General features: G+C 36.3%; 1 protein-coding gene across 13 annotated transcripts in view; it reads right to left on the reverse strand.

The window, feature by feature from the left end:
• Positions 1-15,706, reverse strand: part of dlg1 (MAGUK family member discs large 1) — a 775,373-nt gene that overhangs the window by 198,565 nt on the left and 561,102 nt on the right. For all 13 annotated transcript variants that reach the window (XM_074136765.1, XM_074136768.1, XM_074136767.1 and 10 more), the window contains one exon: positions 11,541-11,576. In XM_074136765.1, the coding sequence (XP_073992866.1) occupies positions 11,541-11,576 (36 nt within the window). The remainder of the gene's footprint in view (positions 1-11,540; positions 11,577-15,706) is intronic.

Consider the following 15,706-nt stretch of genomic DNA (forward strand, 5'->3'; position numbering starts at 1 on the left):
TGGGGATAGTAGCGATAGGGATGGAGGTTGGTATCAGCAAGGGATTACGCCCTAAATGGTTCCCTAGCAACAACCAATTCTGACCGAACAGTAAGACCTCCAAGAACTGAAACTACCCTAGAGAGAAACTGAAGCCCCCCCCCCAGTCTAGTTGCGGATAAAAAAAATCAAAAAACTCGCCGAAGTATATTAGCAACGAAGTCCCCAAACAAAGCCAATTATCTTAGCCTCTACTTATCAAGGTCACCGACTTAAGAGATTCAGAAAGAAAAAAAAAAAAATCTCCTTAGATAAGCGATTTCGACTTGGTTCTTATTTGCTTAATTCTGAAGCCAAACAAAGGCTATCATCAGATAAAGGCATCAGAATTAGGTAATTACAATATACAATGATAATTAAGAAAAAGAATAAGGCAAACTCATCTTTGTATGACCTGGGGTAGAGTTGATTAAAAATTTAAGGGTGACCTTCCTTCCCGGAAATGTCTTTACGAGGAAGGACAATCTTTGGGGGAAGAATTGTCCCTATCCTGACGCCAGTGGAAAGGGCAAACTCTCACGGGCGGAAAACCAAACGTTCCTCAACTTTAATGCAACCAACATCCTCTTCAACATTTCCGTAATCAGTGGGGGAGGCTCGCTCGAACATGTACTACAGAAAAGTTACCAGGATAACCATAAGTCTTCGTACTGAAATAAAATCGTTACAAAAAAAGGAAAAAGTTGACATAAAACTTGTAACGATGAAGAGAAAAATAAAGCCTTTCCTCTATTGCTTCAGCCAGCGAACTCTGCACGCTGTTATCTCAACTATGGCAATATGAAGTGCGCATAAAAAAAATAAAAAAAAATGTATTATATCAGGATGAACGGGGGGGATATTCTTTTGAATCTTTATAAGTACAACAACCAGCTGGTGCTCCTGCGTGGCGCTATTGCTCCGTAACCTCGCTCCACTGTTATAAACCTTAAGAATAGACAGTGGTGAAGGTTTAGTGTCATAACCATTTAACTTTACGACAGTAAAGAGACAGATGTAATAGATATCCTTCAAGCAGCACACACCATGCCGTACACACCGGAAATAAAAACTACTGGAATGTAGAGGATGGACGGAAGGGAGGGAGGGGAGAGAAGACTATGCTGCAGGAGAAAATGAAAGGGCAGAAAGCAATAACTGACAAGAGCTCGGTTCGAAACTCACTACTAAATGTTACACCAAGCTCGAAACATGTACCATTTTACTATACTTACATCAAAACGAATCGAAATGTAATAAAATTACTGTTCTATTTCCGTAAAAAGGAAAAAAAAAGGTTCTGAAATCTTGATGTGAGTATTTTGTTGGAGAAGGAAGTTATATTCAATATTACCAACCTTACACAGCTTCTTGCAATAACCTTAACATTTTCTCATTTTCAAAGGAGTGGGGAGGAAAAGATTCCACCCCTCCGTAACATCAATGTTTGACTACGAGCGGGAAAAGCCACTTTATTCTTGGTGAATGTATTTTCCACGCTTTCCACTTCATTATTTCCGTTATAGTCATTAGAGTGACAGGAGGAAGTTAGCATGCCTCTTAAATATCCTACCTTCACTTCCGTGACTACAATGTGATCGATAATAAAGTCGTCACAATTCAATTTATTGTAGAGGCCGGTAGAAAAATAGCAAAGAAAAAAAAAAAAATTATAATTTTGGCAATGTAAGGGGGGTGGACCCGGCTTTGGTATTTCTCTTTCTCCGCTATTTACGCAATGAAATTTCCCTTGAAACTTGCCGAGAATTTGTGCGGAAAAATCTCGGCAGAAAGTTACAAATTTAGTCATAATGTGGCTTTTCCGCTCAAATGATTTGTGTAAAACATGGAATTTATATTTAATTCATGTATTTACAATACGCGCAGTGCCAATTCCTGTTCTGTCTGACAAAGCCTATAAAAGCCTAATCGATTAAACCAATAAAGGCCAATCGATTAAGCCTATAAAGGCTAATCGATTAAGCCTACTTCTATAAGACAACGTAGACCCAAAAAAATTGTACCACCATTGCATTATCCTCAAATATGCACCATCTTATCATCTTATCACTCGTTAATTTTCATGAAAATTGAATGAGCTGCGAGAATTCTTCAACCGGAAGTGCCAATTCCTTGGAAAATGGGATTTTGAAATTTCCCCGGTTTTCTTGAAATTATTTCTTTTGAAGTTTTTCCACGGACTATTTCTTTAAAAAAAATTAGAAACTTTAATTTTTTTTTTCGACCTCGAAGTATTAATTAAATACTTAAAATGAAAAATTCAGTTTCGATAAATTGATATAATCCTCTAATTCAGTTCATCCGCAGTCCTTAATGTGACGTTAAACTGATAGGCAGTAGAGGGGGAGGTATGACGTAAACATCTAGTGACTAGAGTGCGGACGTAGATACTCTCTGTCGGCATTCTAGTGAACTAATCAAGCGAAATCAGATAAGTTGTTTGGGAATAGGGCATCAATAAACTCCCTGGCGTTAGGGGTTTCAATTGCCGAGTAAATAGTTCATTTACAAGACTTTGCTTAAACAATTATTGACGTTTCAACTTGTAGCGTTTCTATCTTTTTTATCGCCTCCCCAAAACGAAATTTTTCTTGAAAATGTTGTGCGAGACCGTAACGTCGAAAGGGAAGTCGGAAGTCGGAAAGTCTACCTCTGATGATGGGTGAAGATCAGAAAAACTGGGCAGCAATACAACAAACTGTGTGCTACTGTTGGTAAAATCCATAGATTTTTTCTCTAATCTATAAAATTGGAAGTCAGCTTTAGATTAGATTCCGTGGGAGCTGGCAAGGTACTACCCTATTCCGAGGCAGCTGGTAAGGCACTACCCTATTCCGTGGGGAGCTGGCAAGGCACTACTGTTAAGGGAGCTAGGATTTAGTCTCCTTCGCCTATCATTTTTAGCTCGAGTGCCGTTGCGCTGGATCTTTTGATTTATAGATGACTGGTATCAGTGTAACAATAACCATGGAGTACACAAAAAAATATGTATTTTATAACAATTAATAAAATCAATATGTGCAAGTGCACTATAAAGGAGTACTTCAAATACAACCTCACGGAGGACCATCCGTGTTCCGTAACCAGAACATATCTAATAACATCTCTATATCTCTCTACCACCCCAACACCATGCGTGAGAGAGCGCTTCTCCCTCTCCCTCAGGCGCGGCAGAAGTTTTAAGTAAAAATACAATTAATAATGAAATAAACTCCGAACAACTACCCTATTCAGTGGAAGCTGGCAAGGCACTACCCTATTCCGTAAGAGCTGGCAAAGGCACTACCCTATTCCGTGTGAGCTGGCCAGGCACTACCCTATTCCGTAGGATTTATTGTGGCACCCGCAAGATTCATCAACTCTTCAGTTCTGGTCTGTTTGATTCGACGTAAAAGTCTGATGAGAGACTCTAGGGTTGAGGTTCGATTTCTTCTCCATAAACATCCTTCTCCCTAACACGAAATACCCAGTAAATGAAGTGAAATTTCCTTATTTTTTTGTAATCTTACAAAAGGCTTCCTCTTCACAGGCGAATGCGATACATGTGTGTTTACTTACTCAGTCAAGAGGGCTAAAATAGTCCGAATGACTTCCCGGGCTTGATGCAGTAATGTCGTAGTTATCTTAGGCTAATAATGAACTCTGAAACCTCTTGCGTATCATTTTCTCTCACCAATCGCATCGTCTATTTCTCTTAGTACATGCTTTCTTATCTGTACTTTCTGAGACTTTCAGAAATGGCTCAAATCCTCTCCGAGAATCCTTTTAAGAGACCAAAGCAAGGATATCTTCTAAATTTTAGGCTTTTTTTACGCTTGAATATCCGCCACACGATTGAGGTAACTATTCTCCTACTGAGAAGCAAGGTCTGGAGAGAATTACGACTCTGGATGAATAATTCACCATAATCCAAACAGCTCTGCCTGAAAAGCCCTGTTTCCCTGGGCATACCGAGATATCACTCCAGCAGGATTAGCGCCGTAAACCCTGGTGGCATCCTGGAACCGTCCGATAACCGAGCAAAGATTAAAAGTAATTACTCATGACTAAGTGATTACTATTGTTCAATTTCATGTTCCGTAAATTATTATTTTCTAAATATTCTCCAAAACAATATCTTTAAAGGAATGATTGCGTATTCTAATTGAAAGATTAATTAAAACCAACTAATTAAACCAAGACTCTGATTACCAAACAATCAAGGAGAGATTAAAGTCTTTGATACTGTAAACATCCTAAATTATGGACCATGATTGATATCTTTATAATTAATTCATAGCTCTAATTAGGATTCTAATATTTTATGCAACAATGGAGAACGAAATTTTGCAATTTACTAGCAACACTACAATTTTAGATAATAGAATTTATTGCTAATATTCCAGTGTGTTTTCGAGAAACTCGTCCAAAACCATGTACCGGAAATACGCATTTCGAATAACATTTATCCCAATGTCAGCAGCATTCATTTCACTGAAATAGCAGAATTCCGCACCTACTTCCGGCAGCGTCACACCACTTATTTTACTTAGTTTTTTACCTAATATGCATTTTCAAAAAATTTTTGGAAGGTCATAGTTGATATTCGTTGTCGTGGAACCCCGTGGAATTGGTCTTTAAATACCCTCGATCAAAGGTTTTTTTGATTGTTTATTAGTAACTAGGTCAGGGATGGCGAACTTTTTTTGAGACGTGGGTGAAATTTTGTTCATTTTTTTTTTTTAGTACCAGCTCTTGGGTCACTAATGCCCACTTGCACAAGAGTTAAGTTTAAAAATGTTAAACTGAATATTTTCAAAATTAAACATCTTTAAAATTCAGTTGGTTTAACTGGGTAAAACGGGGACGAAACAAGTGGCTATGGAAGTCTCTTTTTACAAAAACATAACTGAACAAAACCTGAACCAAAGTGTGTTTTATCTAAAAGAAAAATCTAAATATGGTTCTTTGCTTTGGGTTGTCGAGTTTTTTTTAACAAACAAAATATGAGTAAAATTATACATTTTATTTGTGATTTTGTAAACACTTTTGCTTTATTCCAAATAGTACTAAAAGCATTTGTCGTCATTTGGGTTTTAGAACTGTAATGATCAAACTAAAGGTTATAAGATAGCATTTAAATTGCTTTTGTGTCAATGCGTGATTGAAAAAAATTCAGATAGAATATAAATTATCCACACAATTAGAAAAATCTAAATCAACCCGCGTAAACAAACAAATGGTTGCCTAGCAATTGTGGGTCAGTGAAAAAGTTTACGCGGGTAAGACACTGGGTCACAGGTTCGCCATCACTGCTCTAGACTATCCGTTATTTGATTAAGTGAGAAAATACTTTTTTCGAGTTAGTGTCTGACCCGCGGGTCATAGGTTCGCCATCACTAACTACGTGTTTGATTGCTCCTGGGATCGAAACAGATCTATTGAGCCCATCATTGGAGGTGATGAAATCACTCTCCCAGGTTCTGTAGGAAGTACTGGGAAGAGGGACAGAAGTCAATATCTAGGAAGCACCACTCGCTGTGCGAAAAACAAAGAAACTACAATTTCCTCTGGAAAATATATTGAAGAAAAGAGCTCTAAATTAATGGAAACCAGAAGCATCTTAATTAAGGCATATACCCACCCAACAGCTGGTAACTTATTTAAATATTAATATTTAAAATCACTTTTTTTAGTTTTCAAGAGAACATGAAACAGTTATTTCCGGTGTTAAAATTAAAATCGAAAGTCTGAACGATCTTATTGGGCGTCGAAGAATGCTGTTGAAGTTTCAGACTATTTTCACAGTCGAACGTCCACTTTAGATTTTTTCGATTAAATTTTAAAGACTTCGTCATATTTAGGAAGTTTAATGAATAAGAAATTAAAATTTGATGAAATTTAGTTAAATTCGCGATAAAATTTGTTTAAACTCATCTATCTAAAAATAGGAGTGGTTTAGCAAAGAATATGAGTTAATTTAGTTTAAATAAGGAGTAAATAGTGACAGGTTTTTTGTAGACTGCACATGCGCGAGTTACTCTCCAGGGCCGGAAGGAAAACCCTGGAGGACTAGATAGTTGCGAGCGGTTACATGGTGTTACAACAGACATGAAGTGCTCCTAGTCTAGTGTGTGAGTGCTGGAGAATGCTGGAGAACATAACCAGCTCAATGAGTAGCTCGCAACAACTGTGACGCAACTCCTAACTTGTCCTGAACAGTGTGAGCTAATCACATTAGAAGCGGAAGCGCCAAACTGGTGGTGCTCTCTGTATCTAGTGCCGCTCCTCTTCCATCAACAGTAGTACACCACTGGGAGACATGCAGGCAGTTCTGCTGTATCCTCTCTCTCTCTCTCTCTCCTGGTCCCAGGTTCCATGTATCCTCATTTAGCATCCTACCGCTCCCAATTTAACTCTAAGCATTCAGCCTAAGAGAATTCTCTCTCTCCTCGTCCCCAAACATCCTGTCGGGTGATAGCAGAGTTCAGCTGGTTGCAAATTCTCTCTTTGGAGCGTAAAATGCCACACTTCAATTAATATTTCCAGCATTTACTCCATTACTATTTAGTATTTTGAATTTTTTAAGAGCCTCTCTCTTACCAGCTACGTAAGAGAGGAAAACTGCGGTCGACTCAAACCTCCTCAAAACCGGAAATAGATCTTTCCAGTTCCCTTGAGTGCAAAAAAAAAAAAAGAAGAAGAAGTGCCCTTAAAGGAAATAGCCAACGCCATCCGACGGCAATTTATTGCTCAAAACCTCTCAATCGAAAGTGCCACATTAATTTAAATGTTTTTTTTAAATTCCGAAAACGAAAAGGAAAATCTTTAAACTTGTGATCTGAAGCATTTTCATAAAGGACACTTTTCCAGGTGCGGGCAGAATGAAAAACTAAATACAGAACAATTAAAACAGCAAAAAGTATGAATCAAACACCTGAAGGGTTAAGTCAGAGGTCGCCAAAGTGGTCTACACAGAGTGAATCAGTAAGTATTGTCCATAGGCCTACTGTGTGTAGTACATCTAAAGTGGAGTGATGTCCACTGTTCTTGAGTGATGTCACTTTAATTTTTTTTTCTAAAATCATTACTTTTTTCTAATAAAAATGTTATTACTCAGAAAGTTTTAGTCCGAATTCGATTCTGATGACACGATTAAGAAAGACAGATAAATTTCCTAAAAATTGATACCATTTCGAAGCATAAGTTATTCTCCAAACAACCTCAATCTTCCTCCTGGATACTGGAAAAATAAAAGTAATCGAAATTTTTGAAGAAAACTCATTAGGCCCTTATGTGTGATCATTATCAGACCTAGGTGCTGGCACTTTTCTGTAAAAAGTTTCCTTGTCTAATGTGGGCTTTCTAACGCGGTATATCATTTTCCAGGATTCCTTTTATCTTCGTACGAGAAATTACGTTTGTTTTTGCAAGAAAACGTGCTCACGAGCACTCAAGAATGTTAGTTTATCAAGTTATTTAATTCATTGAAAACTCTTTTAGATGGACCAGTAGTCAATTTTTAAAGTAGATTGTCTTAAAATGAGAAAGTCAAAGGTTACAAATTGCACTTTACAACATTTACTTCTGATCTCTCTGAAATATTTGAGAAAATGTAATCAAATATTTTTAAAATATACTATTTTTATTTATTGAAAGAGACGAGCAGAAATTAGAGGTTTGAAAGCTTGCGTCAAACCCGGAAAATGGCGCGGACCAATCAGAGTAGAAGAAAAACACGCCACATTAGGCAGCCGGAAAACTTGCGGAAATGTTTAGTAGATTGTTCTGCGTCCAATTAGAGAATCTACCTTTACTCACACGACGTTGTATGAAGTGTTTTTACTAAAATTAGGTACAAAGTTTTTGGTTTTTTGAAAGCTTGACAAATTATAAGCACAGAGACAGGGAGAAGTTTATGTAGTAGCTACAGCAGTGTCAAGCTTTCTCGGCAAACAATAAAGTGTTATAAAACTTGCCAATGTTCACAAAGCTCATAGAGTACACAGAACTCAGGAAACTAGCCGAGCCTTTCTACACCTTCTTCCCCCCCCCCCCCCGTCTAGACTTAATATAGCAACAGCACGACACTTTGTGCCCTTAACAAGCTTCTGTCTCTGTGTTTCTGTATGACTGTGCGTCTGTGCGTGTGTGTGATTTCGGCAAAACAATAGCACATCTGAAGATGACACTTTATTCTTCTTCCAAACGGAAACATGTTTACACAGACGTACGAGGAACTTTATAAAATCTCTTGGTTGTTTATTTTCTGTATTATTGTTGTTGTTACAATTACATTTATTATATTTTATTTATTATTTCCGTCTTCACACACGTATTGTGATTTCCTGTCCAAACTTTTCTTCTTCAATTAGTTTTCCATCTTTCATTCACTATAGTATATACAGGGTGACCAGAGTTATATGCTCCACCCACTTTTTTTTTTAACGGCGGGAAATTTCGAAAAAATAAAAAACACGTATTTAATCATTTTTAGTCTAGTTTATTTTCAATGATTGACCCATTTTTTAAAACCCTTGTATCTCGAGATACAGCATCCAACTTTTGTTTTTCAAATAGAACGTTATATTTTTTGTTGCATATTTTTGTAGTATTTGAGATTTTTTTTTTGAAATCGGTTAGGTTTTCCAAAAGTTATGGTAATTTAAAATATGAAAAACAAATTTCAGTTTAGTGTCAAAATTACGTTATTTTTTTTTAAGAATCTGTTCAAACTGGGCACTATCAACGGATAGGCAAGCCAAAACTCTGGACTCCCACGCTTTGCTTGTAGGAGCACTTACGGTGGCGAAGTCAAGATCTAGGCAGGCTAGAGTTATTCGACGTTTCACATCATAGACTGAAGCCACGGGATTAAGGTTACTGTACACTTTATTTTTTAGTTATCCCCGCAAAAAATAGTCCATTGGGGTTAAGTCCAGAGATCGAGGTGGCCATTGGATGGGACAATGAGCCCTTAAGCACTTTTCATGGAAATTTCTGTCCAGGTAACCTCGAACCACTCTCGGGGCAACCATCTTGTTGACATACATATCTAGCCGACGTTGTAGAGGAACATCTTCAAGCAGCACTGGCAAAATGTCTCTTAAAAAAAAGTTAGATACCTTTCACCAGTTAAGTTCTCTCTGTAGAAGTATGGGCCGATTACTTGATTTCCTAAAACTCCACACCAACCGGTTGTAGAAAAAAACAACCTAAACGTCGAATACTTTTTTTTTTTTTTTTTTTTTTTATTTTTATTTTTTGGCATTGGCTTTCGCCATACAGCCAGCATCGTCTAGGTGCTTATCACTAGAATATCACTTACTCTCCATTCTTACCTACAAATACATTCGCTTCACACATTCATCATTCTACTATATACCGCTATTTACATAAACTACTGCTAATGGATGGAGCAGCACTCTGTGCTCCTACATCCTTCTGCGAGCTTAACCAAAATTAAAATCACGTAATCCTTCTCTAAGCATTTTCTTCCATTCATACTAATTCGGCTATCGCTTTTAAATACATTCATATTTCATTGCTAGCTCTGCTATCGACTTAAGCACATAAATGTTGGTGGAGAATATAATGTCTTCGTAGCGAAATGGTGCATCTAAATACCTGTATATATCGTCAAACATGCGTTTCCTTTCTACCACATAACGTGGACATATCATTATTACATGTTTGAAATCCTCCTCCTCATTGCAATCTACGCAAAGAGGAGAGGACCTTTTGTTGATCCTGTGTAGATACGATCCGCACACCGCGTGGTTCGCTCTCAGCCTGCTTATTGTCGTAACAACCCATTTATTAGTGACAGTTCCCTTAAACCATGGGTGTCTAGGTAACTGATCTGCCATAGTTTTATAGAATCTACCTTTATCACCATTATTGTAATCTGTCTGCCATTTTTGTAGTGCTGCTTTTGCAATTATACCCTTGATATCGGTGTGTGGTAATTTATAATTAGCCATTTCCCCACTATTGGTGGCTTCCTTTGCAAGTGTATCAACAATTTCATTCTCTTTTATACCACAATGACCCCTTACCCACAAAAAATTAATGCAGACTCCCTTCTCTTTAAAAATGGCAATAGTTTCTACAATCTCTGCGATAATGTGATTCATTCCTGCAGACTGGGTGTGTATATGTGATAATTTACACAACGCACTCTGGCTGTCACTAATAATGGTATATTTTTTCTCCGACAACGAATAAATATATTTTAAAGCCGTTAAAATAGCAATTAGCTCCGCTGTATAGATGGATGCCTCATCTTCTAATTTAATTATCGTAAAATAGTTCCGAACCGGATCATACACAGCACTTCCGACTTTATTATTGATTTTGGACCCATCTGTAAATAAACGATATGAGCCCGGATAATGGGAAGAAATGTAATCTTCGAAGGCCGCGGTTCTCCTCTTTTCCGGTACCTTTATCAAGTCGAAGGAAGTGTTAACACTTAATTCGCTCAATAAATGTTCGTATTTTAAGTTGTACGTCGAATACTTCTAGCCTGCCAAGATCTTGACTTCGCCACCACAAGTGCTGCTAAAAGCAAAGCGTGTGAGTCCAGAGTTTTGGCTTGCCTATCCGTTGGTTGTGCCCAGTTTGAATAGATTCTTTAAAAAAAAATAACGTAATTTTGACAAAAAACTGAAATTTGTTTTTCATATTTTAAATTACTATAACTTTTGAAAAACCTAACCGATTTCAAAAAAATTTTTTTTATTTTTTTAGGAGCTCAAATACTATAAAAATATACAACAAAAAATATAACGTTCCATTTGAAAAACAAAAGTTGGATGCTGTATCTCGAGATACAAGGGTTTTAAAAAATGGGTCAATCATTGAAAATAAACTAGACTAAAAATGATTAAATACGTGTTTTTTATTTTTTCGAAATTTCCCGCCGTTTAAAAAAAAAGTGGGTGGAGCATATAACTCTGGTCACCCTGTATATATATATATATAGTCGAACCTCTCCATAACAGACACTGGCGGGGGAAAGCATAGTGGCCGCTGTTTGGAGGTGGTCGTTAGAAGGAGGTTGGCAAAGTTTTCTTAATTTAATTCTTTAAAAAGAAATAATAAAAAAGAGTTCAGCAACAAAAATCAAATTTAATCACCAAATATTGCGATTAATCAATTATAATAATAAATTAGGTGATATAACATTCGGAGTCTCGCAGTAGCTGGCCGGGTAGTGCGAATGGTGCGAGAAGGACAGAGATATGGTCCCCCACCACTAAGAGACACCAACTCCAGAGTCACCACTGGCACCAACTATAAACAATGCTACACTTCTCTGCTTACCAAGTCCGATGTTCAAATTTAAAATTTGTTCAAATAATAACAACTATTTGACCTTGAAATACACTATAAAACTGTTTTTCACCAATTACCAACTATTTCAATGTATTAATTTTAATTTAAATTAAACAAAAATCAATTAAACGATGAATTAAATAAATTAGATTTAATTTAAAAAAAAAAAAGGCAATTCTTACCTGGTCATTATCTTGTCCCTGCCAACTGTCGCTCCCCTGTTAACAAAGAATTAATTAATTCTTAATCGATAAATTACTAGTTATTAGAGGGAGCACTAATCGATTAGTTCCACTTTTTTGAAATATCTTAAATTTAAGTGTCACAAAGTACTTGGTACAGTAATAGCTCTTTTTATATTTATAATAAATTTCCCAAATAATAAAGATTAACACCATTAAACGTCGAACATTTTTTGGGCCATTAAATAATAAATAATTTATTTCTGTAGCCATTTTGATTAATTCCCCATGCTCGCAATGTGAATCGTTACAATAATTCAAGTAGCAGGCGCTGAATGATAACGGTAAATCTATTTGAATTTAAATTATAAACGGAATTATAAAAAACTACGTATGTACATTATTTCATCGTACTTCTCAACTTTTTTGTTTTGTTTTATGGAGTTAATCGAGTTGTGTTAATCGAGAACGGCTCAGTTAATTAAATCACTTGACAAAGAAAATTAATAAGTTGATTTTTGATTTAATAATCGATTAATAATTAATAGCATAATTGACTCAATAATAAATTCTATCAAACCCATGATGTGGCAAAGAAGACGACATCTCTATATTTTCAGCATCTTGTTTATCACTTGATTATTCATCAATCTTTAATTCTCTTTTTCTCTGAAAAACATAGCTCACATTTTGTACCCCTTCATTCGCGGCCAAAAGACCACACGACAATTAAAGTCCTCCACACATAATAAATAGACGTAACAATACGTAAGAAGAACAACGCAATGACAGCCTAGCTACATATATGAGGTAAGACTTCGCCTAGTTTTGGTTAAAGGCTTAAAATAGCTGGAGAGGAGCAACATGAAGAACTACAACCTTAGCTCTTCACGCTACAGTTGCTCAATCATTCGTGCATCATCAACAATCAATCGGAAGGCATTAAAGTCTCTTTAAAGATTCTTTCTTTGATTAATTACAGCTTGAACTAACTTAAAACCAATTTTAGGAACCACCTAATAAAAAGCTCAGTCGGACTAGTACATCCTCAAGTTTACAGCTGGGTTATCATCTCCAAGAATCACTGAAAAGGGCACACATCCCAGCTGAAACGTTTGGCAAGTAGAGAGAGAGTCGATTTTTTTTCAAGAACATAACCAACATATAACCTTCCGTGGTCTGGTCATGATGAAACTTCCGGTTTAATACCACCATTTAATTTAATTAACATTTTATGGTTAAATTTAATTAAATTACATTGAGCAAGGTAAGTGGATAAATTGTAAATATTTATAAGAGCGGTTTGTTTGAACTGCTTTTTGGTTCACCAAAGGCGGTAAAATCTATTGTGCACGTTTAGAGATATTATGAACACGTAAAGGAGGTGTCAATGTTTGTGTCTAACATACACGCATGGCTACGTCATAGTACTATGTTTACATAGCGGGTAAGAAGTCTAAGAAGAGGCTAGGGGGTTGGTGGGTGAAGGTTGGGTTTGATTGAATTTAATAGCTTCAATAGCTACGTGGTTTTACGAAGTTGAATCAACACGCCCACTTCCGCCATGTTCATGTACGTAACATGGCTCGTCAACAACAAAGCTACCTCTTCTTATGCAATAACCAAACTAACACTCTCACATACATTTTCAGTTCTTATCGTTTCAAAGCTCTAACAAGAACCACTAACATTTCAAATCTCATCATTAATTAATTGTTCCCTTGCAAGTTATCTTCAAGGTTCGCCGTTATTAATGCCTCAAGAGATGGTTGAGGAAGGCGTACATTCATTGGTTCATAGGTAGGAGCCCTTTAGTGAGAAGGGGGAAGCCCTTTTCGTCTCAAAGTTATATTACAATTACAGTAAATACTTCATAGTATGTGTGATTTCAGCAGATATATGAGATTCGTAGCGAATGATAAATCGAAATTTTAAACCACTGGTACATTCACTGCTCAGCGCATAAAAACTTTTCGAAAAAAGTATTTTTCCCACTTAACCAAATAACGGATAGTCTAGAGAGCAAAAAGGACTTCATTTTTAGAAAGATCACTGAAGTAATGGCGTTGCTTTTTTTTCAACCATGGAAGCAGCAGATCTTTCTCATTCTTGACCGGTTTCCAATTTTCATCCATTGTCAGGGGAAATACCTGCTTTAAGGATCATCTTGAAAGCTGCGCCATTTTAAACGGGTTCGGAGGAGATCACGGATCGCGTTTGGTGGTCTACACCCTCGAGGTTTTCCTTTAAAAACAAAAGAAGAACGTTTTTAGGCTTCCTTTAAAAGTCTTTCTGATAAAGACATCCTGGGCGGGTATTAGCTCCACCACTTCAAAGATGCCATGGACTACCATGCAGAGATCCCGGTTTCTAAAACTAGGAAGAATGCATTTTGGTTTTACTCTTCCTCAGGAGCTTTCTACACCTGTGCGTCCAGTGATGAAGAGTGTTCAGTGATGTAGCCTGTATCAAGAGATTATAAAATGCAGAGAGTGGAAGTGTATCGAAAAGGCTGTGATGAGCTCGAAGTAGCCTCTATTACTCAACCCAAACAATCGCACACCAACTCTGTAGACTCTACAGAGTATTTTGTGAACGTTTTAAAGGTGTCAATGATAAACGTTGTTCGTATTGTTAGGCTAGGATATACCCCCAGCAGGAACGCCAAGATCCTTGAATGAATATGTGGCTAATCCACTTCCTCCCAACGGGTAAGTTTTTGTTAACTTTTACTTCCGCTACAACAGCTCATTCTCAAAAATTAGAACCTTTTTTTGATTTTTAATAAAAATGCGATTTTCTATTATTAATTAGATTAAGAGCAAGAAATTCGATTGGACGCGAGGAAATTGTTTTCTAAAAAGTAATCGGCTATTTTTTTCCCAGCCGGAGCTTAGACCTCCAACTACCAATCAGGTGTCACGCGGACAGGAGCGGAAGTACATACTTTACTACGAACATTTTTGCTAACAAATAAAAACAGTATTCACTTCCTGGGAACTAGGAATTCTTCCGGTTATAAAATCCATGCATAAGTAAATGTGTGAAGTCTTGATGAACATCTTCACCAAAATAATTAATCAACATCTGATGATGGATGAATTCACAAAAAAAACAACAAATATTTGAAAAAATAGATACGTTTTTCCTAAAAATTTAATTAAATTGTGAAGAACGACTTTTCTATCTTTCTCTTTATTTACATATTTTTATTATTTCGAAGGCTAGTAATAAGCACATTGTTTTTCTTTAATTTTCATTTTTAGTAATCGTTCATTAAAGAGCTTAAAGGGTTTTTCACACTTTCCACCATATATTTTCCCGATTGAAAATTCGGTTTTAGATTCTGTATTGTTACTGATAGCTTGGAGCTTTATTGGAACTTTAAAAATAAATAAATTGCTGTTCATTATTTTTTTTGCTGACTGATTCATAGTTTCAATAGGATGAAAAAATAACTGCCCGTTTCAGTCATGATACATTTATTCTGCCGAGCTTTCGACCTAGGGACTAGGTCATCTTCAGGGCTGTGGAACATATTTACAGTGTGTTAACAATGATTCTATTAAAATGAATATGTATAATGTAACGAAATTTACAAAAATTATTTACCTAATTTACAATATACTGTTTTTACATCATTAGAGGGTTGGTGTGTCTTCTGTCTTGTCTGTTCATGGGACTGAGTGTGATCGGTCTATGTGTGATATGTGTTAGATTGTATGGAAGTCAGTGTTGCCAATTGTCACAAGTATTTTTGTAGTAAGTTGGCCGTATATGTTGTTTATATTGTTCGTGTCTGTTTTGAAATTTAAACTGTTTTCTGTCTTATATATGTGTGTTGGTTTCTGATTTAAGTATCTTTGTGTTTGGGAAAATCAAAAGTGTGACGATTTTCTGTGTGCTATGTATAAGGAAAGTGCTGTGGTGTTCTTTTTTAGTTTTAGTGTCGTAAGAGTGTTGGTACCGTCTTTTTTTTCTTTAAATACAGTGATGTTTCGCCTATATATTTTTTGTGACAGTTTTTGCATTCAATTTCGTATATAAGATTTGATTGTTTGTCCTTTCCATTCCGTTTTTTTTTTTAGATTCGAAAAAAAATTGTCTTTTTCGAGTTGTTGGTGTTTTTTGGTGGTGATTATTGTGTTTGTCGTGTTCTGTAGTAA

The sequence above is a fragment of the Rhodnius prolixus genome, unplaced genomic scaffold (assembly GCF_049639745.1).
Source record: "Rhodnius prolixus isolate KJV_2025 unplaced genomic scaffold, Rpr scaffold_5, whole genome shotgun sequence".
NCBI lineage: Eukaryota > Metazoa > Arthropoda > Insecta > Hemiptera > Reduviidae > Rhodnius > Rhodnius prolixus.